General features: G+C 47.0%; 4 protein-coding genes across 5 annotated transcripts; 3 read left to right on the top strand and 1 right to left on the bottom strand.

Moving 5' to 3' along the window:
* Positions 1-1,393: 1,393 nt before the first annotated feature.
* On the bottom strand, positions 1,394-26,833 carry LOC116445365 (proto-oncogene Mas-like). Of its 2 annotated transcripts, XM_032111939.1 has the most exons (3): positions 26,753-26,833; positions 25,784-25,936; positions 1,394-2,640 (listed from the first exon to the last, which is right to left on the bottom strand). In XM_032111939.1, the coding sequence occupies exon 3, from the start codon at positions 2,621-2,623 to the stop codon at positions 1,667-1,669; it is 957 nt and encodes a 318-aa protein (XP_031967830.1). In that variant the 5' UTR covers positions 2,624-2,640; positions 25,784-25,936; positions 26,753-26,833; the 3' UTR covers positions 1,394-1,666. The 2 variants fall into 2 exon arrangements, with proteins under 2 accessions (XP_031967830.1, XP_031967831.1); XM_032111940.1 differs by lacking the exons at positions 25,784-25,936; positions 26,753-26,833 and adding an exon at positions 5,262-5,496.
* LOC116445369 (olfactory receptor 4S2-like) lies at positions 9,257-10,316 on the top strand. The gene has a single exon (XM_032111947.1). It carries the CDS (start codon positions 9,286-9,288, stop codon positions 10,219-10,221), a length of 936 nt encoding a protein of 311 aa, XP_031967838.1. The 5' UTR covers positions 9,257-9,285; the 3' UTR covers positions 10,222-10,316.
* LOC116445371 (olfactory receptor 4D5-like) lies at positions 12,873-14,460 on the top strand. The gene has a single exon (XM_032111950.1). The coding sequence runs from the start codon at positions 13,214-13,216 to the stop codon at positions 14,138-14,140; it is 927 nt and encodes a 308-aa protein (XP_031967841.1). The 5' UTR covers positions 12,873-13,213; the 3' UTR covers positions 14,141-14,460.
* Positions 19,161-26,773, top strand: LOC116445357 (olfactory receptor 1019-like). The gene is made up of 2 exons (XM_032111923.1): positions 19,161-20,081; positions 26,058-26,773. The coding sequence occupies exons 1-2, from the start codon at positions 19,161-19,163 to the stop codon at positions 26,247-26,249; spliced, it is 1,113 nt and encodes a 370-aa protein (XP_031967814.1). The 3' UTR covers positions 26,250-26,773.
* Position 26,834: the final 1 nt, after the last annotated feature.

The following is a 26,834-nucleotide window of genomic DNA, read 5'->3' as shown; positions in this document are numbered from 1 at the left end:
ATAACAACCCAATGAATGCTGTAGTTAAATGCAGAGACTCTGCCGAGGGCCTGAGGAAATTAAAATAACATGCAAGAATATAATAATATAAAATAATGATCTCCAGTCGTGTTTCTTTGAAATAGAAGAAAAGGGAGGATGAAACTCAGTGAATAAATTTTTAAAGCAAGTTGGAAGGAGTCCAAGCAGCCCTTTTCTGCTCTGCAGCATGGAAACATCCCTGGTTCAGAGAAGAAATGGACTTGGAGGATGTGAATCCTTTCAGTCCTTGAAATACTCACATTAGGAAGCCCAGAACGGCTCTGTGAGCCACAAAAGGCTGCGTGTGTGCTCAGACATGGGAATTATGAATTAAGAGGCGTAAATGGACTCTCCTTCCTGGAATTTCATGTCTGCTTCCAACAGGAGGATTGTTGGTACCGATCTCATTTTCAGAGATGTGGGTGAAAAGCAACACGGAGAATTTATGAGTTTACGAATGACCAGGATTTATCCCGAGCAGTATTTCTTTGATGAAATTCAGACACTGTGATAAACAGCTACTTGTCTTTCTCGGGTAGTGAAATGTAAGAAATATCATGTGTCAGAATATGTTAGGAAATGTTATGTGCAAATATGTTAGGAATAACTTTGCTATGCAGATATTAACTAGTTAACATTATAACTGGGGTCAAAATTACAAGATGCTTGAGTTATAAGATACCAATATAACCTGAATCATGACTTTCTATACCAATATAACTTGAATCATAACTTTTTATACCTATATAATTTGAATGATAATTTTTTTATACAATGTAATAGTGAGTGTATGGTTAACTAATCGCTTAGTGCTCAAATAAACAGAAACTTGCCAGGTGAATAATTGCAAAAATAGACAAGTTTAGCTGGATGAAGGAAGCAGCAGGATGTACTAATGAGAAGTTGGCAACAGTGAAACCAATCAGCACAAAGTACAGAATTTAAACTGGCTGGATCCAGAAAGACCCAGGAACACCACAACTGCACATGCTCTGAAGATGAAGTTGAGAAGTTCAAGATATGAGGAAGACCTGAGCCTTCATCACAAAAGACCCCCAAAGACCCCCACGATCACATTATGCATGCTCTAAAAAGCCAGGTGGGGGGGGAGGAACTATGTTAATCCCTCCTAAGGAAATGCAAATTAGTTCTCAGGAAAACGATGCATATGCATTGTGGCTTATTAATATACATGATGTTAAAGCATACAGCCGGGAAGTTGGTGTAGGTGGCTGTGCCTCTGGCTATGAGCAATGCACCCAGCGCTGCGGGCTCTTGCTTTAAGTGGCCTTTGTCCACTGTTGTCCCTTATTAAGCTTATAAAACCCCAAAAAAAGAAGAGTGGGCTTCGTTTCTCACAGACACCAAGACATTTCACCTTATCAAATGAATATTATTTAATAGTCACTGGACAGAAAAAGGAACTTTTAATGTGGTCCAAATACAGGTCAGGAATATTCTGTGGTCCAGGTGCTCCTGTGCTTTCAAGGATCACAGACAGGACTTAAAATAATGACCTAAAATATTTACAAAGAGGGTACTGAGGGTCAGGTGAGATGAACCTCCCACGGTACCTCGAAGTTCTTCAGTTCTGCCAAGGGATTCTAAATTCCTTTCTACATTCCAAGGAATTCTGAATGGGATTTTAGGAGGACATGGTTATTGTGTCCCGGGTTTCCCGCTCATCTCTGTCATCTCCCGAGTCTTGGAAGGCCCTCTGGAACGCCAGGCGGAGGGTGAGCCTGAATTTCCGATCCCTGTAGCTTCCCACCAGGAAGTAAATGACGGGGTTGAGGGTGCTGTTGACGCAGGACAGCACGAAGCCGATCTCCGGGGAATACAGAAACTTGTGGCCCAGGAAGTCCAGGAGGATGAGGATGCTGAGGGGCACAGCGAAAATGAGGAAGAGGAGGATGGTGAGCATGATGACGGTGAAGAGCCGGCCCGTTTGGAAGGGCTGGGAGCTGCACTTGACCCTGAGGAAGAGGGTGAGGCTGAAGAGCAGCATGAGGGGGGTGCAGACGAGGAAGTCCAAGGCTCCGATGGTGATGAGCAGGTGCTGGCAGACTCTGGGAGAGGGGCGGGCAGTGCACAAAACATATCCCAGAGTGTTCAGGAGCAGGGACAGCGCCCAGAGCAGGCCGGACACCACGGCAGACAGGTGCTTTGGGCGGTGTGTCCGGCACCAGATGGGGGAGAGCACGGACAGGCAGCGCTCAATGCTGATGGCCGTCAGCAGGTACAGGCCCGTGCCGTACATGAAGAGATCCAGGAAGAGGAATATCCCGAACTGCACCCCCACGTTGAACTGCATCAGGTACTGCACGGTCTCCACGGCGATGCACAGCAGGTACCCGAAGTCGGCGGCCGCCAGGTTCAGGATGTAGACGGTGAAGTGGTTCCTGCGGATGCGGAAGCCCAGGTACCACAGGACCAGGCCGTTCCCCACCATCCCACAGGCAGCACTCAGCAGGCAGAAGCTCTCCATGAACTTGAGGACAGTGTAGGATGGCTGTGGTTGTCCCACAGCTCCACTCTGGTTGGTCCCAGGAGCCTGGATGGTTGTAGCCAGAAGGAGGACTGGTGTGGTTGAGGGTCTCATAATGGGGGATTCCAGACCTGGGAGCAGAAAGGGGAGAGGTGGTAACTCCAGAGTGACTTTTCTAGAGGGGTTCCCGGATTTGTTCTGAGGCTTTGTAGCCATAATTTGATCTCATGGAATCACAAAATAATGTGGTTTGGGAGGGACTAAGAGCCTGGAGTGACAGGACAAAGGGAAATGGCTTCATACTGACACAGGGTGGGTTTAGGTGGGATATTGGGAATAAATCCTTCCCTGAGAGTGTAGGGAGGCCCTGGCACAGGTTGCCCAGAGAAGCTGTGGCTGCCCCATCCCTGGAGGTATCCAAAGCCAGGTTGGAGCAACCTGGGATAGTGGAAGGTGTTTCTGCCCATTGCAGGGGGTTGGAACTGGATGATCTTTAAAGTCCCTTCCAGCCCCAAACCACTCTGGAATTCTGTGATTCCATGACAACAACTGGTAGTTTTTTATATTGACAAGTGATTTCTATTTTAATAAAGTGCCATTTGATGTGGTTCTCCTGGGTCCCATGTACAGTAACAAATGAACATTTTGGTCTGGCAGAGCCCTCAGCTTCTCCCTCAGAAACTGCGAGAACCACATGTAAGAAACGACAGATTATCTCGTCCTCACAGGACAAGGGAGTTGCGGTTCTGACAAATTTTCACCCCATTCCCTGAGTTAGGTCACTGTTTCCTTCCCTATGGTACTGAGATCTGATTGAGAATCTTGGGGGTGAAAACAAAACCAGGTTTAACACCTTTTTTTTGGTCTGAAAGAGAACAAATATAGTGGTTCTTCTGCTGTCCTCCAGCCAGCCGTTAACTGGGACACAGAAGGCAAAGGAGTTAAAAAGATGAGAGGAACAAAAAATGGGGTTTTCTGGGAAGATGTGAATCACTGAACCATGTAGCCAGCATGAATCCTCTGTTCTCTCCTTGTGGTGCAGCAGCACATGTGAAGACAGACTTTCAAAAGCACCCAGAACGTGACAGACTGACTCACTGCTGTTCCATCCCAGCACCCCAGGCACACTGGCCCCATGGATAGAGGGAGAAGGAGCCTGTGGTGCAGGCAATTTCAAGGCCAGGTTGGAAGGGGCTTGGAGCAACCTGGGCTAGTGGAAAGTGCCCCTGCCCATGGCAGGGGTGGAACTGGATGGGCTTTAAGGTCGCTTCCAATCCAAATTATTTGAGGATTCTATGACTTCCTTTAGGGTTGACTGAAACCAGGGAACTTCTGGCACTGCAGAGCTGGATGATCCCATCCTCAGCTCTTATGGCACCTTGAGCACTTCCAACATGAAGACTCTGGAGAGCCGCCCTGTGGCTGTTCCTCCTTCATACCCTGCTCCAGGGGTGGCCACAAATGGTCACATTTTTGCAGAAATTAGCAGAAACAGCCTCAAGTTCTGTGCAGCATTTCTGCTGCGAGAACAGAGGAAGGCCGGGTGGTTACGTGGTTTCCTGGCCTCTGTGCAAATTTCCATTCGATCTGAAGAGGTTGTGAACATTTGAGTGTTGCCTGAGCTCTGTCTCAGCCCACTGCAGCCTCCACAGGTGCATCTCTCCCCACTGGCGATTCAGGGAATGACAGGTGATTCTTTCCCAATGGTAAATGGCTTTGTGCCATTGATCATGTCACAGAATCATGGAATGGTTTGGCTTGGGAGGGATCTTAAAGCTCATCTTGTTCCAACCTCTTGCCATGGGCAGGGGCACCTTCCACAGACCAGGTTGCTCCAAGCCCCATCAAGCCTGGCCTTCAACTCTTCCACAGATAAGGCAGCCACAGCTCCTCTGGGCAACCTGTGCCTCACCACTCTCACAGGGAAGAATTTCCTCCCAAGATCTAATTCAAAATCCACCGTCTTCCAGTTTAAAACAATTCCCCCTTGTCCTGTCACTCCAGGCCTTTGTCCAAAGTCCCTCACCGGCTGTCTTGGAGCACTTTTAGGCACTGGAAGGTGCTCTATGTGCCTAAAGACTGGCAGGAACAGAAATGACTCCAACGGGTAAATGACAAAACATCAATAATTTTGCCTTCTGCTGTACTAGAAGTGAAGAAATCCTTCTCTGACTTCTGCAGACCGTGGAGAAGAACACTGAGAAAGTCACTCACCGTTCTCATTTATTTATCACATTCCCTTGGAAAGACTGAATTCCTGTCACATTCAAGACACTTTCAAGATGTGAATCTACTTCCTTAATGTAACTAATAAGTGACAGCTCTCCTCAGCCTGAGTCCAGGTGGTCTTTTTCTCCCTTGAGATTCAATATCCTCCCTGTGGTTTGCCTGCAAGTCCTGCCTGTAGTTCCTGAAGCAGAACAACCCTGACCCCACAAAGACGTCTCAGACTATGGAAAGAAAGTTATGATGTTGTAATGCCAGGTCTCTGAGTAATGACTTTCTGTATTACAGAGGTGCATTTAGAGCAGTTCAAGAGCACTTGTACAGGGAAAATTGTTCCCTGGAATGAAGCTTGCCTTATATTGAAAATTACTATCATCCATTCCTGACCTACAGCAAATTTCTATCCAGCAGGAGAAGTAAATATCTGATCTTTTTTCCTCCACTGGTTTTGTTTCTCCTCCCTTCCCCAAAACCTGACAGAAACCATCAGAGTGCAACGGCAAAGACCCATCCCAGAATTTCTCACCTTTTTCTGGGTTCCTGAGAATTTCAGCACCTGTGCTGGACAATGTTGTCCCCTGGATTGTGTGACATAGGGTGCAGCTCGAGTCCTTGTGTCATCCTGCAGTGCTGGGCTGGGCAGCCACCGTTTAAAAAGCCACGGTGTTTTCAGCGTGACGCTCCAGGCAGCCAATCGCTCACAGGGGGAAACACCCCCTCTGTGTGTGCACCATCACCCAGACTTGAACCACTTCCCCCTCCCCTCTTTGCAGTGTCATGGAAACATTATTTTTTTACTACTTCTCCCTTCCTGAGCTGCTCTTGCAAGAGCTGTCCATACAAACCTTGCACTGATGGGGTGTCCTACTCGAGGCCCCCGAAGATGAGGCTTCACTGCTGCTCAGGAATTGACAGTTCTCTCCAACAACACTTTCGCTGGAGGTTTCACAACCTCCCTCAGCACTTCTCATTCCCTCCTGTTCCTGCCCAGCTGTCACACAGCCGTCACCACAGTGTCCTCTTCTGACCCACAGCCTCTCCCAGCACAGTTCAGCACCTTTTGCAGTCCCTACTGCTTCATCCAACCTTGCACCCCCACCTCAGCAGTTCCAGATGCCCAACCCCTGTTTGTGCTGCCCTCAACACATAGCTCTGGTGTCTTTCAGTGCCCCTTCACACCCCACAGGCTTTCAGCACAGTCCTTCAACACCTCAGGTGCTTCCTATTTCACAAAATCCCTCTAGCCTCATGCCTTTCACTTCCAGTTTCACAACTTCCCCCTGAACAGCACCTCAGATTCAGGGTTCTTCCCCACCTGGTGTCTCTTACCCAGACAGAACCCACCACCCACCCACAACATCCCACTCCTCCCCACACACACTCCATGTCCATGAGCCACCCAGATCCACTGGCCAAAGGGTGTGAAAACAGAGGAAACACCTTTCTCCTTTCCTGGCATCCTTACAGGGAGCTATTTTGAAGAGATACCAGCCTCCCCCATTAGTCACTTGGGCCAGAGAAGCAAAGGGACAGGAGTGTGATGCCACCCAAATTGCTGCCATGTGTGTCAGTGGGCACAGGAATGGGCAGATCCAGCCCAAATTTGCTTAGCAGGTAAGAAACACATTTGTACATCTTCAGCTTCTGTTGTCATCTGTTCTTCCTCTTCCTTTCCCAAAGATTGTAAGACTGTTTTTACTTTCTTACCCAATCCTATTTCCTGCAGTGGTTACTGGCAACCCTCATTAACCTGGCTGGGACTCCAGGCTATGGTGTAAAATGATATTTAAATTAAAATACTATTTTCACCCAGAGCAGTATTTAACCTCCTCATTAATTTGAGGGTTTCCACTTTCTCTGCATGGATTGCTGGCATTCCATGTTGGGAGATATTCAAAATGCCTTTCTTGTTATTGGGCCATTCTAAATTTCAATAAATGTCAGCAAAACAAAGGGATGGGCAGTAGATGAAACTATTTATTGATGTCCATAAATCATAAGTTGAAAATACACACTAAACTTCAGAGGAGTGAGGAGTTGGAGTTGAAATAATTCACAAATTCATTGAATTTTGGGTTGGAAAGGACCTTAAAGCTCATCCAATTCCAGCCCCTGCCATGGGCAGGGACACCTTCCACTATCCCAGATTGCTCCAACCTGGCCTTGAACACTGCCAGGGATGGGGCAGCCACAGCTTCTCTGGGCAACCTGTGCCAGGGCTTCACCATCCTCACAGGGAAGGAGTTATTCCCAATATCCCATCTAAACCCACCTCCTGTCACTTAAAGCCATTTCCCCTAACTGATCAGATGAATAGATCCATTTCTTTCCAGAGGAAAGCCTGGAGTGGCCAAGGCTCAACTCAGCTGACTTCCACAGATGTACAAGAGCTGACTTCCTTCCCACCCTCAGTTTCTTAATTTGCAAAAGAATGAATTGTTTTTTTACTTACTCTTTACTTCACTGACCTTTGCTGAAACATGCCAGTTCTTCCAAAAGGCTTTATTCCCTGGGCTACCAGTGACAAAATTCCATGGAAAACAGAGACTTGGAGGGCCATCAAGAAGTGACCCAAGTTTCTGTCTCTCTTCTACTTACTACTAGAAACCTCTCAGATTATTTTTTTCAGCAGGGCTTGTGGAGTTTTTTTGGGATACACAATGGTTTAAAAGTCCTGGTTTATTACTCACAATGCTATAAAGCCTAAGCTGTGGATCTAAGGGGCCTTTACACCCGGGAAAAGCACAAAGCCTGAATTAATGTCAGAGTCTGAGAATGTTAACTCGACCAGGTCACGTCACATGCTTGTCCAGTTTAATATTCAGCTAATCTATTGGCTGTTATCTCCAAGAATCATGGAATTGTTAAGCTTGGAGAAGCCCTCCAAGGTCATCAAGTCCAACCATTCCCCAGCACTGCCACCACTAACCCATGCCCCCAAGTGCCACATCCACACATTTTAAATCCTTCCACGTTGATGGTGACTCCACCACTGCTCTGGGTAAGCTGTGCCAGGGCTGGACAACCCTGTGAGTGAGGAAATTTCTCCTAAAATCCAATCTAAACTTTCTCGGGCAGGATGGGATTAATTTCTGCTCCTTCCCACCACTGAGCATTCACACCTCCCTCCTCCAGCCCCAAGAGCCCTTGAGCTGGGAGATTTCCTTGGAGAGGGTGGAGGAGCTCTGCGTAAACAGGGAATTAAGCCTTGGAGGAGGGAGATTTCCTTGGAGAGAGTTAAGGAAAGTTACTTAAACAGTTTTTTCTCTCTGCTTGCTGGGCTGTGTGTGCACCCTTCAGTGCCCACACTCCCTCCAAGCAGCTCCAACACGGGCAGGAAAAGCCCGTATATCACCAAGTGTATCACCAGGATACACTTGGTGATACAGTAAAGCAAAGAATTAAAGAGGTAGGATTAAAAAAGGGACCTCCTAAGCTAGTGTTGGAAGCTTTTCAGAAGCTGTTCTATGTTCTTTAAAGCCTCTGCCAGGAAAGGGGAGATGTTTGGGACATAAAATCTTACATACCTTCCACAAAAAATTAGATCTCCAAACACAGAGGAGGTAAGTTTTCCAGGATCTTTTCCCTTTCCTCTTTTCTTTCTTGATTTCTTCTTCCACCACCACCCCCCCTCCCCTCCACCCCCCCCTTCTTGACAAATGTGAAAATACAAAATGAAATTTCTCCTGAAGCTGTCAACCATCTCTGGCTCTCTTTGGCTGGAACCTTGTGCAGAACTGGTTTTGCAGTCCCAAATCAGGTTATTTAATTCTTTTTTCCATTAACCACCTGAGATTTTAGGGGAAAACCCTGGCAATGAGGAGATGGTGCAATTCCTCATCCATTTTATTTTTTAATTATAACAATCCACATTGTATTTATTTCATTGTGCAACTCATTGCACTATATCATGTACCTCTAGTCAATGACTGAAAAGATGATTTTAGAGGTAAGACCCCCTTTTTCCCCCTTTCTTATCTTTCACCTCCTGCCAGTAAAACTGCAAGCACAGGAAAAGTCCCAAACTTTCCCAACTTCCTCTGTAGGCTTCACTCTTTTGAGCTTGAGAGCAATCTGGGTTTTTCACCATTTCAGCATTTCCGGTGGGTGCTTGATCAGCTTTTTGCCTGCACAGGAGTTTCTAATTTTGCCATCTTTTTAAATCATAAAGTAGAAGCCCAGATCAGATGGATCCAATCCCAGAAAGATCTAGTGGGTGGCATCCCTGCCCATTGCCAGTGGGGCTGGAACTAGATGTTCTTGAAGGGCCTTTCCAACCCAAACCATTCCAGGAGTCTATGATTCTATGGCTGCATCTCATACAAGGTAAATTAGATATGTAGAGGGGGAAGAACTACAAAAAACCAAACAAAACCCAAGACAAATTTAAAAAGCACCTGATAAACTTAATTCTAATCCTATATATTTCTCAGAGAGAATGCACTTCTGATAAAGAATTAATTTTTAAGAATGAAAAAACGGATGAATCATTTTGTCTTTATCTTTCCACATTCCCAGGCTCTGCATTGCACGTCGCCCAGCAGATTAGCATGGAAAACTCCAGCAGGGTGAAGGAATTCATTCTCCTGGGCCTCTCAGAGAACCGAGGGGTGCAGAAAATATATTTTGTGGTGTTCCTGCTGTTCTACACGCTCACAGTGGCAGGAAATCTCCTCATAGTTCTCACTGTGATGAGCAGCCGGCACCTGAACTCCCCCATGTACTTCTTCCTCTGCCACCTGTCCTTTGTAGATGTTTGTTACTCCTCTGTCACAGCTCCCCAAATGATCTCCGGCTTCCTGGTGGAAAATAACACCATCTCCTTTGCAGGCTGCATAGGGCAGCTCTTTGGGTTTCATTTCTTTGGCTGCACGGAGATTTTCATCCTGACGGCCATGGCCTACGACCGCTATGCGGCCATCTGCCGGCCCCTGCACTACCCCATGCTCATGTCCCGCCGCCTGTGTGGCTGCGTGGTGGGGGGCTGCTGGGCGGGGGGCTTCCTGCATTCCACCCTCCAGACCCTTCCCACTGCCCTGCTCCCTTTCTGTGGCCCCAACAAAGTGGCCCACTACTTCTGTGACGTCCGCCCCCTGCTCCACCTGGCCTGTGCCGACACGCGCGCCGCGAGCCTGGTCGCGGTGGCCAACAGCGGGGTCATATCCCTGAGCTGCTTCCTCATCCTGATCGCGTCCTACGTGGTCATCCTGGTCTCCCTGAGGGGCCAAAAGCCAGCAGGGTGGCACAAGGCCCTGTCCACGTGTGGGTCCCACATCACTATGGTGATCCTGTTCTTCGGGCCCTGCACGTTTGTTTACATCCGCCTGTCGGGTGACCTGGCCAAGGACAGGAGCGTGGCCGTGTTCTACGGGCTCATCGCACCCATGCTCAACCCCCTCATCTACACCCTCCGGAACGGGGAGGTGAAGGGAGCCATGAGGAAACTGTGCAGGAGGAAAGTGGGAAGCGGAAATGGGAAGGAGTAGGGCTGTGGTCTTGTTTCCAAAGGATTAGAGAAAATCAACCATGTTTTGCTGTAATTTCTTCTGTGGCAATGCCCCAAAACCTGCCTTTCAAAGGACAGCTGGCTCTTGGCTTCTGCTGAAATTAGGAGGACACTAAACATTCATTTTTTGATGGGAAAGACATTGGGAACTCTGGCATTCCCTTCCTATTCCTTGTCAACAAGCACAGGCCCAGACCACGGCCTCCTGAGCAACTGCAACACCAATGTTTAAATAAATACTGTTAAAAATACTGAAAATGTTGTCCAGGTAGAGAATCCCATAAGAAAAAAACCACAAAAACCTGCTATTATGAGCTGGCTGGGTGGTTTGCTGATGAAGGAACAGGAGGGGAAACTTCTCCCCTTCCTCTCCCACTGCAACAAATCCTTTCTGCCCTGTTCCAGGCCAGGCTGGACGGGGCTTGAAGCAACCTGGTCTAGTGAAAGGTGTCCCTGCCCATGGCAGGTGGTGGAATGAGATGGTTCTTCCAACCCAAAAAGTTATTCTGGAATTCCATAATTATCCTATAAATCTATCTACTTCACCTATCTCTGCCCAACAGAGCACGATATAAAATAAATGTATTTTTAAATGCTTTGGAGGTGAACACCAGTGGGGTTTTTTCAGAGGTCTCACTTCTGCGTACTGCTGAGCAAATATTCACCCACAGCTTATGGAAGATGTCACTGGAAAGAGTGTCACTTTGCCAAGAATTCTTACAAGAATTTCATACCTGAGCTCAAAAGTTGCCTCTGGGCTTTGCAGTGTCAGTAAAAATATGTGGTGAGCAAGGAAAGCTCACCACAAACCTTTGTACATTTTTTTGTGTGAAGTGATTTCATGTGTTGCCTCTTGTTTTAAATTTGTAAGTCAAGTGTCTAAGGGATAACATCTGTGATATTTTTGGTTTGTGCTGTCAACGTGTAAGTTAATAAGAAATAAAATTGCAGATGAGAAATATTGGCTTAGGACAGAAAGCAAAATTTATATCCATTTATATGGATTTATATAAATGTCCTATGTAAGAGACATTTTTACTCCTGACATCTCTCTCCAGAGACTACACTAACAACTATCCAGAGAACAATTTTAGCTCCTTGCCCGCTGATGATTTCTGACAAAACTCCCTTTGCCTCTGGGATCTCATTACTCCTGATAGTCTTGCGCTTCTGCTGGGTGATTTACTTGAACTATTTCTGCTACAGAAATAATTGTACTTGCAGAAGCTCCTGGAGGTTGGTTTTTTTTGCAGAATGGGAAATACAGAAGGTTGGGCTGTTCTTTTCAGGGCTCAGAGTTGGCAGAGATACAGAGCTGTTTTCACAACTTCTGAGCAGCAACTTGCAGAGAGTTTCTGATGGAACTGAGAGGTTCTGATGGAACCCCCTGAAGTGGTTTGGGGAGGCCGTCAGAGGAGCAACAGCAAGTGAACTCTCTGTGGAAGTGTCCTGGGATTGTTCCTTTGTTTTGCTCAGGCCGCACTGAAATCCTGCCTTTGCAAAGCAGCATTGCTGGTGAGTGACTTTTGTGAGGTCTATTTTATGATTTAGGAAAGAAAAATTTAAAAATCAGTTACAGATTAAGAATCCCAGAATGGTTTGGGTTGGAAGGGACCTTAAAGCTCATCTTGTTCTGACCCCCCCTGCCATGGGCAGGTCCACAGGCCAGGTTGCTCCAATCCCTGTCCAGCTTGGTCTTGAGCACTTCCAGGGATATCCCACACTAGTGATTCTTGTGCTCTGCATGAGAATGCTGCAAAGGTGCATTTGTGGGTGTTTGTCAGTAAAGGAGGGTCACCAACAGCTCATTCACTACCCCAGTGTCACTACAGGTGTATTTATGGGGTGTTCCACACCACATCCAGGACCTGAGTATTATTTCCACCACCCTCTTCAGATAAATAACCAGAGCTTGTTATTACACGTCAGTGACACAATCTGGCTTGGGTATCACCGTTACTCCTTCAAGGAAGCATTGCCTTTAAATTGAAATTGTCCCAAAAGACAGATCCTAAAGCAACTTTATTTAATGCTGTTGGCATCGTAGGTACCCGGTTTCTCACTTGTAACCTCCTTCTCTCTGAGTTATAAACTCCTCAGCAGAAATGAGAATTTCCTTGTGGGATTATAAAAGGAAATGTGCATTCCTCTGCTGTCCCACTTTAACCTCCGCAGGCCAGAGTGTATTTGTCTACTGAAGAACTTTAAAAATCCCTTTAAAAAATAAAGAGGTGGAGAAACTGTGCAGGGCTTTGCAGCTTCTGCTGTGTTAGAAACCCCAATTTTTTTCAGTGAGGAACCTCCCAGACCTGGTTTCTGTGCATGTATTCCCAGTTTCAGAGTGGACAAGCTAACTGGAGAGCCATTTCCTCAATTTAGAGGAGTGCTATTAAGCATCAGAACATGGAACAGCTCATGCTTGAGAATGGCAGCATTTGCTTCCATGCTGGCACTTCAAATTCCAGTAGGAAAAAGGACAGCACAGCATTTTTCCAGCATTCATGGCTCTTGGTATCTGACAGCAGGATGTGCTGGAATCACCATTCCTGGAGGGATTTAAAAGCTGTTTGGATGTGGCATGGTTTGGGGACATGGTTTAGTGGAGGGCTTGGCAGTGCTGGGGGCATGACTGGACTCAATGCTCTTAGAGGGCTTTTCCAACCTCAACAATTCCATGATTCTGTGATTTCTCCTTGACAGAATGGAAGCACACCAACTACAATGCAGGAAAATAGTGGTCAGAGTGAGTTGAGCAGAGAAGGTCAATGTGGAGGGCCCAGAGACCTGAATAGGGCCAGAAGAGGTGGGGGTGAGTGCAAACTCTGCCTTCTGTCATTTTTGACATGACACTGGGCTTTCTGCAGCAGCAAATGCATCCTGCTCACACCATCCATGAGCCTTGGAGCTGGAGCACATTCCCTTCTCTTCCTGGCCAGGCCCACACATGTGCCATGGGAGCCTGAGCTGCAGCAATGGCACAGGGGAACTTCTCCCGGGTGACTGAATTCATCCTTCTGGGGCTCTCTGACACCCAGGAGCTGCAATTCCTCTTCTTCACCCTTTTCCTCCTGGCCTACACCATGGTCCTGCTGGGCAACCTCCTCATCATCGTGACAGTCAGGACTGACCCCAAGCTCTCCTCGCCCATGTACTTCCTCCTCTGCCACCTGTCCTTCATCGATATCTGCTACACCTCTGTCACTGCCCCCAGGGTGCTGGTGGCCCTGCTCTCGGGGCACAAGGCCATTGCCTTTGAGGGCTGCATGGCCCAGCTGTTTTTCCTGCACTTTGTGGGTTCCTCAGAGATGTTCCTCCTGACGGTGATGGCATTCGACCGCTACACGGCCATCTGCAGGCCCCTGCAATACACGGCCATCATGGCCCGCAGGGCCTGCTGGGCCCTGGTAGCTGCCTGCTGGGCTGGGGGCTTTATCCACTCCATTATCCAGACTCTGCTCGTGCTCCAGCTGCCCTTCTGCGGCCCCAACATGATCCACAGCTACTTCTGTGACGTGCTGCCCGTCGTCCAACTGGCCTGCACCAACACCGCCCTCACCGAGTGGCTCATGGCCTCCAACAGTGGCCTCATATCCCTGGGCTGCTTCCTGGTGCTGGTGGCCTCTTATGCGCTCATCCTGGCCAAGGTGCGGGGCCACCTCTCCCAGGGGCACTGGAAGGCGTTGTCCACCTGTGCCTCACACCTGATGGTTGTCACCCTGGTCTTCGTGCCCTGTATCTTCACCTACCTGCGGCCTGCTGGGACCTTGCCCTCCAACAAGTACGTCTGTGTCATCTACACAACCTTCTCGCCCATGATGAACCCCCTCATCTACACCCTGAGGAGCAACGAGGTGAAGGAATCCATGTGGAGACTGTGGAAGCTCTGCAGAGCCTTCTGAGACAAGCTGGGTTGGCAGAACCCTGGAGTTACACCCTGGAGTTACACCTGGAGTCACATTCCTACTCTACTCCAACACACTAATGACTTAGTGGCTAAAGCCTACAGACTTCAAATTATGTATAAATATATTTATATACACATATAACTGTTAATATTAAAAATATTAAAAATCCATGCTGAAGACCCCAAACTTCCTAAACACTTTCACTCGTGTGGGATCATAATTTTCAAATAAATAAATGAATCCAGGACGAGGCTTGTCTCCCTCTCTGATGTGCTTTTCCTGTGCTGTGGCAGCAGATGGCAGAAGCACATGCATTAAGTGTCCCCAAATTCACCCACCAACACCAGAAGGCAGAGACAGTACTGATTTTGCTTGTAGGGTTTTCTTTAGACATATAAGAATATTTTTACTCATAATTCTCTCACAGAAGAGAATTATTAAAATCATACGAGGCACAATATATAGAGGAAGGAGAGAGAGTGGAAGGGACTTTGGACAAGGGCCTGCAATGACAGGACAAGGGGAAATGGCTTCACACTGACACAGGGCGGGTTTAGATGGGATATTGGGAAGAAATCCTTCCCTGTGAGGGTGGGCAGGCCCTGGCACAGGGTGCCCAGAGAAGCTGTGGCTGCTCCATCCCTGGCAGTGTTCAAGGCCAGGCTGGACAGAGCTTGGAGCAACCTGGGCTGGTGGAAGGTGTCCCTGTCCATGGCAGGGGAGTTGGAATGGGATTGTCTATAAGGTCCCGTCCAACCCAAAATGCCTCTATGTGGGCAGAAGTTACATCACCAAATCCATCAGGGATAGAAGTTCAGTGGCTGCCATGAGAGGAACACCATCCATTTCTTTGTGCTAGAATGATTTAGGATTGGATTCATCCCTCCTAAATAAAATCATGGAATCACTGAGGTTGGAAAAGCCCTCTAAGATCATCAAGTCCAATCATTTCCCAGCACTGCCAAGGCCACCACTAACCCATGTCCCCAAGTGCCACATCCACATGGCTTTTAAACCCCTTCAGGGTTAGTGACTCCACCACTGCCCTGGGCAGCCTGTTCCAGGGCTGGAAAACCCTTTCCATGCAGGAATTTTTCCTAATACCCAATTTAAATTGCTGCACAGGAAGTGGGAGGATTTCTACTTTCCCTGTCTCTTCGTGCTGTCTTAAATTAGCCCTCACTCCCACACCTGTAGGAAGAGGAGGATCAGAACCATCAGTGAGTCATTGATCCTCCTGGTTAAGAGAGATTTCCAAATCTTGGTGCAAGTTAAATTTGTTTTCAATTGGTGAATTTCCAACCAGAATCATCATTGGATCATCACAGAATGGCTTGGGTTGGAAGAGAAGTATTTTTTAGTATTAGAGAGAAATGTTGAAAAATAAATGTCCTCTAGGTCGATTTAAGGGAAATTTCAATTGAGAAGAATAAAAATGTACCACTATGATAATTTTAAAAAATATTTTGATAAAGCTTTTATAAATATTTTATTCATAAACCAATGCAAGGCAAATTGGAGCTGTGGTCCAGTTATTTTGCTGGTGTCAATTTGTTCACCAGGTATAAATGTGGGGCATCAACAGTGAATTGACTTGAAATAATAGCTCCAATTTTGATAAAACAAACTAAAATTCCATATTTTGGGGAGCTGGTCTCTCAATACAAGGGGCTTAGAGCAACCTGATCCAGTGGAAGGTGTCTCTGCCTGTGGCAGGGGGCTGGAATGGGATGAACTTTGAAGTCCCTTCTGACCCAAACCATTCTATGAAGACAAACAATTTAATAGAATTGATTTTTCTCCCCAGGAAACATCTTGGGATGACTTTAACAAGGCCTCAGAAGATGCTGTTAAAAAGTTGGTGCCTGACAAATTGCAAAAGTGCAGCTTTGGCAGCTGAGTTTGTCCCCGTGTGTAAATTGGCTCCAGCGCGGACCATTAAAATCCCGAGTTCTTTCTCTCCTGGAAATTATCAGCTCTCTGAGCTCACCCTCAGATTTATTGCCCTCACCTAGAGGACAGTGAAAAATGGCCTCAAAGGGAAAAACAATCCTTGGAGAACTGGCAGGATCTCTACAAAGCTTTTGTCAAATCCCAGGAAACTTGAACAGAGCCCGGACTAATCAATTTTGTTTAAAGACTGTGGGACTGAAACACAAATGGACATCAGAGAAAAGGGAGCATTTTCAGCAGACTCTAATCAGTCTGGGCTCATCGTAAGCATTCCTAGATGGAAATCTCAAACAATGACAAAGCTGGGCAGTCCCAGAAGTGATCAAAATCAAATCACTTTGGTTGTGCTACACTGGGGATGGCAGGAAGGGGTGGGCAACAGGGCAAGAGGGGTCTAATACAGCACATCATCAATTAGTGCACATCTGGATTCTGCAAATCGAGGGGGTTTTGTGTTGTTGTTTCTTTTGGGGTGGTTTTTTTTAATGACTTTTTATAATAAAATACAATGCAACATAATTTTTATTTATTTACCCCGAGGCAGAACACTTATCTCAAAGTCTATTCTGTGTTTCTACTTCAAATAACCCTGCTAAGATTATCCCTGCAAATACATAACTTAGATGTAGGGTTGAGAGCCAGCAGCCCAAAACCAGTCCTAGGTGACTGGCACCTTGATGGGGCCAGTGCATCCCACCCCAAAAGAAGCACTTTAGATTTATGAGAAGAACAGAATCACAGAATGGTTCAGGTCAGAAGGGAGAGGTGAGGGATGGGTCTCTGTCGTATCTCTTTCTGGCATCTGGGTTTATTACAAAATTCCTTATTGCAAAATTCCTTATTCCTTATTCTAAGGGAAGAGTGATGCTTCATGGTCCTTGGGCTAACTGCAGCACAACAGGGAAAGGACTGGACCATGGGGATTTATTCCAGCCACAGCTCTGCATTCCCGTGGCAGGATAGGCCTGTGCTGTGTGACCCTTGGGGAATTCCAGTTTATAGAGTCCTGGAATGGTTTGAGTTGGAATGGACCTTAAAGTTCATCTTGTTCCACTCCTGTTGTGGGCAGGGACATCTTCCACTGGCCCAGGGTGCCCCAAGCCCCATCCAGCCTGGCCTTGGACACTGCCAGGGATGGGGCAGCCACAGCTTCTCTGGGAAGCAGTGCCAGGGCCTCCCTACCCTCACAGGGAAGAATTTCTTCATCATATCCAATCTCAATCCCTCATCTTTTAGTTTAAAACCATTTCCTCTTGTCTTACCAGTGTTTGCCCATGTAAGATGCAGAATCCTTAATTTTCCAGGAGTCACACCCTGCAAGCACAGCAAACAGGCTGGAAGAATGATTGACAGCCAGAGTCATCCATGTGAACAGTGCAGAATTTATGGTCAGGTAGTGCTGGAATAGGAACAGGCCTGTTCCCAGTCCTGGATATCACATGGGAAGCGGCACTCCCATAAATCACATGTGGATGCTTAATGGAACCAGAGGGGAATTTTTGTTGCCTCTTCAAAGTAGTGCTGGTAATTTTGGTTCCTTCGATTTCCAGCCCCCTTTGGCAAGATTCTGAAAAACCCCTCATACATGCAATTAAGGGAACATCCAAAAAAGCTTCAGAGATGCTCGTCCCCAGACACTCCCTCATATTTATAAAACCTCATTAAAGAAGAGAGGTGTCTACTCCTGCAGCCAAGCCAGCCCTTGTGCCAGTGCTGGTGTGAATATTGCAACGCTGCTGTATTGAGATTCGTCTCTTCCTTAAGAGTGAAATCATTTTTATGTCATATGTAGAAAGAAGAAAAAGGATTATTTTGTTCCCTGGAGATACAGACAACTATAAATCACCTGTAATTAATTCTGTGTAGCAGTGAGTATTTCTGTGTTGTTGCTGTGCTATTTCACCTGAATGAGCTCCCCATTTTATGAACAAGTGATGTCCCTTTTATTTCAGCTGAGTTAAATATTTCTTATGTAGTTTAAGACCTGACTTTGCTTCCTCTCAAGTTTCTGGGAGAACATGAGACCACAGAGGAGCCTGGCTCAGATGAAAAATATTTCATCAATCTATTTATCTCTGCACCTCTTACAAACGAGAATGTGGTACAATATTCCCGCCATCTCAAAATCAATCCAAAAGTCTCCCAAAAAGGAACCATTTGGACTGAACTTTGTCTTCCCTCCCTGTAGGGCTGGTATGTAAATCCTTACTGTAAACACTGAGCTACATTCCAGGGAGTAACGAAGGGTAAATGGAAAGATCCTTTAATGCCAAGTTTGGACTTCCTTGAATTGGGGAAAAGGGATGGAGGAAAGTCCAGATAGAAGCTAAAAGTACTAATACTAATATGGAGTAAAATTTACAGAAAAAAGTGGGAAGTCACTTACTGAATACCAACTTATATCCTTTTCTTTTTTTATGATAGAATCGTAGAATGGTTTGGGTTGGAAGGAACCTTAAAGCTCAGCTCCTTCCAACCCCCTGCCATGGGCAGGGACACCTTCCACTAGACCAGGTTGCTCCAAGCCCCATCCAAAAACTGAAAAAACACCCCCAAAATGCATCTGTCCGCTGATTACCAGGGATTTAATTCTTCTTTGGCAGCATCACTCCCTTAAAAAATAAGTTTTAGCTTCAGTTACTAATCTAGACTCTTTTAGTGATATTCTTAATACTAAATAATTTATGTTGAAAGGAATTCTGCCCCACTCCCCTTGCTCAGAGAACTTTCAAAGCCCTGTTGTTTTGCCTGGGGCTGTGTCTCAAGCTGGACACCACAGGGAAGGTAACTTCAACTTTCAGCTCTTCAGTCTGAGGTGGCAACTTGCAAAAAGTAACATTTTCAATTAATCCCTGGGAAGTTTAATACCTACATTTTGCCTTTTGTATTAGGGATATGTGGGTAAAATTTAGATTTTGAGTGTGTCTTGGAAATGGTTTTGAACTTCTAAAGGGACAAAAAAAACCCCTCACAGTCTTTAGAATGGGGGTGAAATTGTGATTAAGTTACACCTTCTTTATTCCAGGGAAACCTCTGCCTCATTCCCACAACGAGAGATAAGATGCAGAGGGTCAACCTCTCAACGGTATCTGAATTTGTTTTCGTGGGCCTCTCTGATGCTCCTGAAATCCATTTGCTTCTCTTTGTGCTGTTTCTGATCATTTATTTGGCCACCATGGCAGGCAACATCATGCTCCTCGTCACCATTAGCACCAACTCCCACCTGCACAGCCCCATGTACTTCTTCCTCAGCAACTTATCCCTGCTGGATCTCTTATGCCCCACCATCACCGTGCCCAAGATGCTGGGAGCCTTGCTGCTGGAGCACAAAGAGATTTCCTTCTCTGGCTGCCTGCTCCAGCACTTTTTCCTCATTGCTGTGGTGGGCACGGAGATTTTCCTCCTGACTGTGATGGCCTACGACCGCTACATGGCCGTGTGCCACCCCCTGAGGTACCCGAGCATTGTGAGCACAAAGCTCTGCGCTCAGCTGGCCGTGGGCACCTGGGCAGTAGGTCTTTTGAACTCCCTGCTGCACACCTCTCTGGTTTTCACGCTCTCTTTTTGTGGTCCTAACAAAATCCAGCAGTATTACTGTGACATTCCTCCCGTGCTGGCCCTCTCCTGCTCATCTACCCGCAGCAGGGAGTTGGTGATCCTGGTGGTGGCCGGGGTGCTGGGGAGCAGCGCCTGTGTGGTCACTGTGGTCTCTTACATCTATATCCTCCTGGAAATCCTGTCCAGGAACTCCCCCGGGATCTGGCAAAAGGCTTTCTCCACCTGTGGTTCTCACCTGACCGTAGTCTGCCTTTTCTACGGGACCACCATCTGCACCTACGTCCGCCCTTCCTTCACCTATTCCCCGCCTCGGGACAGGGTCGTTTCCATGCTCTATGGAATGCTCACCCCGCTCCTAAATCCCATCATCTACAGCCTGAGGAACAAAGAGGTGAAACGTGCCCTCAGAAGAGTGATCAGCCGGGTGAGAAGTGCTTTAACGAGGGAAGAAAACCTCGCCCAGTCTCCACAATCAGCTGGGTAGAAACTGCAGCTTGTGACTGATCTTCTCTAACTTTCAGACATCTGAAAATTAGATGCTGGAAACCAAATTCGTTTTTTCTGGGCTGAAAACTCCTTCTCTGGGCTGAAAACTCCTTCTCTTGGCTCCCTCTGCAGTTAGAAGGGAGAGCTGTGCACTTCCAGAATCGCATGGCACAGCTTTGGGCCATTTTCACAGGAGGAGAAAAGTCCATCTGAGAATGCTGTTCTCCACTGAGCACTGAGGAATCTTAGGTGAGAGCAGGCAGGTGTTGGATGCATCTTTTAGGGCAGGAATTCTGGGAATTGGTACTCAGGCACACTTAGATACACCGTACTAAAGCAGTTTATATCCCTTTCAAAATTAAACTCCAAATATATTAAATTATGTTTTATGGATCAGCCCTGAAATCTCTCTCCTCTCTCCCTCTCCTTGCTGAGTGTCTGATGTTTGCTGGAATCTCCAGAGTTCCATCTCTGGAGCCATGTTTGCCACTACGTTTTTTCTTTTTCCCATTTTTCCCTCCTTGCTGCATCAAATCCTAATGGAAAGAGAGGTGATGCTGCTTCCTGCAGCTCACCTGTCTCTTCACCACCTCTCTTCTCTGTAGAGAAATAATAAGTCATCCTGCAAAAATGCTGAGATTATCCTCACTTGGTTGACCCCAAAAATTTCTGATTGGATACGTTTAATAAAATCTCTATTATTTAACTACAAGTGTCTCTGGATTTTTAAATGCTTTCATTTTCTGATGAGACCTTGTATCAATTGTAGCCTTAAGGTGTCTGAAATGCAGGAAAAATCGTCAGTGTGAGCGAGATTGCAACTGGGAGCAGGATATTTATGAAGCATTTCATCTGCCAAAAAAAAATCCTTGTTCCAGCTCTTCCAGGGCTCTGAACAGCAGCACAGCCAGGGCACAGCAGTTGGATTTGTCTTTAGCCACAACTTTACTCCTGACTAGAACCCCTGGAATCTGGTCATCACCGGCCATGCCTGTTGATGGCCCCCTTGAGATGTCCCAGGCACTTCCACAAGGTTCTGAGGGACTTCTGCCAACCGCAAGTTGTTGCCCAGGGGCAGCTGCTGGTGCTGCTGGTGAAGGATAATGATGAAGGATCAATTATCCTTCAAACTCCTGCCATAACTTCTGCACCAACCAAGTGGAGGACTGGAGAGGTGTTGGCCAAGCCATGAACTCTCCAACTGAGGTGTGGAGAAGTTGTGACAAACTGAACTGCTTTGGAAGTTTTCATTTCCTTTAACAAGGAGGAAAGTTTCCCTCTCCTCAGTGCCTGTGAAGCTGACCCCTGGGGCTTGTTAGAAGGATGAGGGAGGTCTACCAGGAGCTTCCTAAGAAGGTTTTAAGACCATTAGAGGCTTCCTCAGGATGCCCAAAAGGGCTTGTTAAGATGAAGGGCCTTGGGTGGCTGCTCCCTGCAGGACTGAAGAACTCTCCTCTTTCCAGAGGTGATGGAATCTAAATGCGGCTGGGCAGACAGATGCCTAAAGATGGGTGTCAGCTTGTGTGCAATTCCAAGCCCTGGATGCCTTTTAAAAGAGGCATCTGAATTCCAAGGTACCAAACTAGAGCCTGATTCCCAAAGTGCGTCCAGATGGGAGATGTTGATGCCTCTCCCGGCTTGTGAAAGTGGAAAAGTTGGATTATCAAGTCTAATTCTGCTACAGTTCCCTCCCTCTCCACCCACCAGAGCTATGTGTTCCCAAAAACAGCCGCTGTAAGGAGCTGTTTGCTGCCAGTGGACAAAACAATGCTCACAGCAAAAGCTGGGATAGAGTTCTTGGGAAACTTAGCAAGGAATATGTTCCTTCTTTTCTCCTTCCTTCCCAGAGAAGCTGTGGCTGCCTCATCCCTGGAAGTGTTCCAGGCCAGGCTGGATGGGACATGGAGCAACCTGGTCTGGTGGGAAGTGTCCATTAGAGGTTCACTCTTTATCATCAACTGTAACCCCTTCCTGGATGCAGGTGCTAATCCCTAAATATTCCTCAAAAGCGAGACATCCTCTTTCATTTTCCTCATCCCCAGTAGCCTCTAACACTAGAAAGAGACAGCTGTGATTTTCTTTGGCAGCACTGGAAAAATTTAGCAGGGAAGGATCGTAATACACTCACCCCATTTCTGATCCTCTTTCCCTGAGTGTCTATTTTTGGCTGCTCTCAGAAATCAATACCCCTGGACTGGCCCACCACCACAGAGCTCCTCTCATATTCCTAGAAGTGGAGCTGCCCTGTTGGAACGGGGGGGGGGGGAGTACAGACAGCACTAAATAAATCGAGGCAAAATACCTTGTACCACTGAAATTCCCAGGTGAGTGATCCTCTGTGCATTCACACCTTGCTTTTGCCACTGAAAATCAGATTTCACCTATTGTTTGGCTAATCTCATGTAAATAGTGAGGGAACATTTTTATTTATCTATTCCTAAATAGAAAGAATTCCTGAAATTCTTGATGTGCCTCCAAAAAAAAAGCTATTTTTTTCCTTAAGAAAAATCCAACTATACTATTAATGTGTGGATTGTTTTACTTGCAACGAAACCAGGGAAGATTTTCCCCTCTCTTTTTGGTTTTTTTTTGTTTTGTATGATGCTGCCAGATATGAAAATATGCAACATAAAAGAGGTTGTGAATTATTTCTTTTTCTCCTCTAAAATTAGCACCCACCTCTGAAATTCAGGTTGGGCTACGGTTCTGGCTTTAAAATTCCCAAGACTTTGGGAATCAAAAAAAGGTGCATTCGGTGTGTCAGTGCTACTTTCTCCTCCCTTTCCTCCATATTTTTTAATTCTTATACAAAAAATGGATTCATAGAATCAAGGCTCCTTGTGAAGAGACTTTGTCCTCTCTGTGGCCATGCTTTAAACACCTGGCTTTAAACGACTTTAAGCTCAAGGAGGGAAGGATTAGATTGGATATTGGGAAGAAATTTATCCCTTTGGGGGTGGTAAAAATCTGGTTGTTTATTAATCCCATTTTAGTCAGATTTGTATTATCTCACTCAGGGGTAACTACCTAAAATTTTGGAATTTATGCTGCTCATCCAGGCTTCCTTTGTCTGCCCTGCTGAGAATTTATCTTGGCATCAGCAGAAATGTGTATTAACTTTTGCAAAGTTAGGGTTAAATTATGTGCTTTTTCTTGGAAGGTTAAATTAATGCCCAGAATTCCTTTTTTAAGCAGACTGAGCCCAATTCAAATTCAAGTTTCAGGTAAAAAAGAAGCGTGAGGGAAATTGCTTGGAAAATCTAAAGATATTTGGGGGTTGAATGTTTAAAAGCAATGTTCATGGCTTGCTTTTCATCAGCTGCTTAAGAATTAATCAGCCTCAGGAAAGTAAACGCACAAAATATTTGTGAGAAATCCCAGAATCAGATGCGGCATTTAATTTTAAACTTGGAAAACTAAAAGCTTTTGTACAGGGAAAATACTCCCCTTGTTTGGCAGCCAGCTCTGCCATGCCCTCTACAGAGAAAGGAATATAATTTTTATATATTTTATCATATTTTTATGGCCTGTTCTGCTCTCACCAGTCATCTTTCAGGCCTGTTCTCATCCTGCTTTCTTGACAATTTCACCACTTTCATATATTTTCCCATTATCTCTTTTTGCCTCTAGACCACAAGCCCTTGTTCCCCTTCCCACAACATAAATTAGGTTTTTCTTTCTGCTTAATTTTGTTATGAAATGCTTGTTGGTGGTTATGGGGCTGGCAGTGTTACAAAACACACACATTGATATCGAGTTTGGCTTGCCCTGGGCTTCTTTTTCTTTCTCTCACATATCCAAAGAACCCACAGCTGACAAACTGGGAGAGCTGGGAATGTCCAGCCTGGAGAAGGAAAGGCTCCAGGGAAACCTTAGAGCCCCTTCCATTGAAAGGGGCTCAGGGAGAGCTGGAAATGGATTTTGGACAAGGGCCTCGAGTGACAGGACGAGAGGGAGTGATTTTAAATTGGCAGAGTGTGGGTTTAGATGGGATATTGGGAAGAAATTATTCCCTGTGAGGGTAACGAGGCACTGGAATGGATTTCCCCAGAGAAGCTGTGGCTGCCCCATCCCTGGAAGTGTTCCAGGCCAGGTTGGACGGGGCTCGGAGCAACCTGGGATAGTGGAAAGCGTCTCCTCCCATGGAATGTGATGGTCTTTAAGGTCCCTTCCGACCCAAACCAGTCTGTGATTCTGTTGATAATCAGGATTTTTTACAACGCTGGAAACGGTGAATTCTCAGAGGAAGCAAATGTTGTGTGTGTGCCTGTTCCTTATAAAACTGAAGACGCAATTTGACGCTTCTCTTGCAACATCCTGTGTTTGGCACAGGTTCCACTGAGATTATTTCAATGGGTGCTCCTCTTTACACAGCCCGGGGCACCGCCCTCCCTCATTCCCCCGCCTCAGGGGGCTTGGAAGGGAACAGCGCCCCCACGGCCATGACACCCGCCCGCGCCTCCCGTGACGTCATCCCCCGCGACACCGATGCCCGATCCCCGCAGCGCTGCATCTCGGCAGCGTTGCGGGATGGCGGAAAACACCCTCCAGGTCCCCGAGTGTCCGTGAGGAAACAACAGTGCTGGAGCAGCCTCCGCCAAAGCGCGGAGAGGCCGCTGCTGAGCACCGCCCCGCCGTTCCGCCGCGCGGCGGGGACTACAACTCCCAGCGTGCCCCGGGGCAGCGGCGCACGGAGCGCGCAGGGCGGGCGCCCCCACGTGGCTCGGCCGGACCGGGACCCTCCGGGACAAACAGGGATAACTCGGGACAAACCGGAATAAACCGGGATAACCGCGGACAACCCGGCTGCCCCCCGCTCCACAGCCGTCCGGTACCACGGGCCTCGCCCAGGCTGCCTGGAGGGAGGCCGTGCTGAGTCTGGTGGCTGGGAACGGGGCCACGTGCTGCAGTGGTTTCCTTCCCTCTCCCCTTCCCTTCCTTTTCTCCTCTCCCTTTCCCCTTCCCTCTTCTTCCGTCTCCTTCCCTCCCTTCTTCTCTTCTCCCTTCTCCCTTCCCTTCTCCCTTCCCTCCCTTTCCCTCCCCTTCCCTGTTCTGATGTTCCCTGTCTTGGAAAAGGCTGTAAAAGGTAAATGGCTCCAGATGCCTTTCCTTTCTCCCTCCACCCCTCTTCCAGCTCTCTGCCTGTCTCCTGACAGCCCAGGCCCGGGATTTTCCCTTGTATCTCTATTTCTCTTGGTTGCTATCCTCCCCTCTCCCCTTCCTTTCCCTTCCCCTCCCAGATCACAGTGAGCCTGAGGAGCTATGGGACACAGCAGGGAGATTCCCCCCTTTCCAGGCAGCCTCAGGCAGGCAGGTGAGGTGGAAGTGTCACTTGGAAGCCTGTTGGGAGTTGTGACCAGCCTCTCAGTGTGCTGCTTGTTGACCATAATCTTAGTGCTGGAACACGATGGGAATGTTAACAAAGTTCCCGGAATCTTCATGGAGAGAGCTGTAAAGGACAGCATCCCTCACAGAGCAACTGAACTGAAATCACAGCTAATTAACCTTTCATTTATTCCCTGATTTATGGTATAACACAAGTTTTTGCAGGTGAAAAAAGGATGTTTTTAAAATGGATTATCTTAGTCTGGTTATTGTAGATAATCAGGCAAAGCACATTGTCTGAAAATGGAATGTTACCTCATCCTCAAGGAGGAGCATGAATAAAAGTCATGTGATGGTTGGGAAGAGATCCCACTCACTTCCCAATTCCTCGCCCTCGAGGTTTGGTTGCTTTTGGAGGTGCTGTTGCTCAATCCTGATCCTCGCACCTGATAGGAATGCAGGAACTGCCTGAAACAGAGACATCTGTCTGGTTAGGGCCGAGGGTCATCCAGGGAAAGGGGTAGAACTGTCTGGAAAAAAGTTTTACTTCTGGAAAAAGCCACTTCTGAAGGACCCGCAACAAGAAGAGAAAGTTTACAGCCAATCTAAAGTAATGGTGGTGTCACTTTCTCTTCCTATTCCTCGGCCTCTTCTGTGCACTCTCACGCTAGATGTGGCTGTAAAAACACAGATTCTCAGTCCCCTTCCTCCTCCTTTTCCAGTCTCTGCAATTCCCAGCTGTGTTCCCATCCTTGTCACTGTGTGTGGCTGTGTTCTGTGACTCTGGGGCAGTTTAGGTTGAAATAAGTTTTGGAACTGCTCCTGGACTGAGCTGCTTTCCTGGCCTCTGGAACACAGCAAGAAGGGATTGATCCCTTCCCACCTGCGAAATTTTGTGGTGACAAAATTTTTCACCACAGCAAGGCTGGCAATTTGAAGGAGAAGGATTTCCAGCAGAAAAGTCTGGAAGTGGATGTTCTCTCCTTTCCCAGGCTGACAACCTCACTGTTCCTCTTGAAATGCTTATATTTATGTGGAGGGAAGTACGGCCTGGTGACTCCAGAGTAGATGAGAATAAACACAGAGGGGGAATAAAGTGGGAATTTCCTTGGGTGATTCCAGAGTACCTGAGAATAAACACAGGGGGCGGATAAAGTGGGAATTGCCTTGGGTGATTCCAGAGTACCTGAGAATAAACACGGGCAGGGAATAAAGTGGGAATTGCCTTGGGTGACTCCAGAGTAGATGAGAATAAACACAGGCAGGAAATAAAGTCAGAATTACCTTTTCCAGGCAGAGTCCACTGCTAGTTAAACCTGGCTGAGGCAGGCGTGCAGGCACTCAGGAATTCCAATAAAAGCCTGGT

This window comes from Corvus moneduloides, chromosome 6 (genome assembly GCF_009650955.1).
Source record: "Corvus moneduloides isolate bCorMon1 chromosome 6, bCorMon1.pri, whole genome shotgun sequence".
Classification (NCBI taxonomy): Eukaryota; Metazoa; Chordata; class Aves; order Passeriformes; family Corvidae; genus Corvus; species Corvus moneduloides.
Note: the sequence above shows the minus strand (reverse complement) of the source record. Positions and strands in the feature narration are given on the sequence as shown.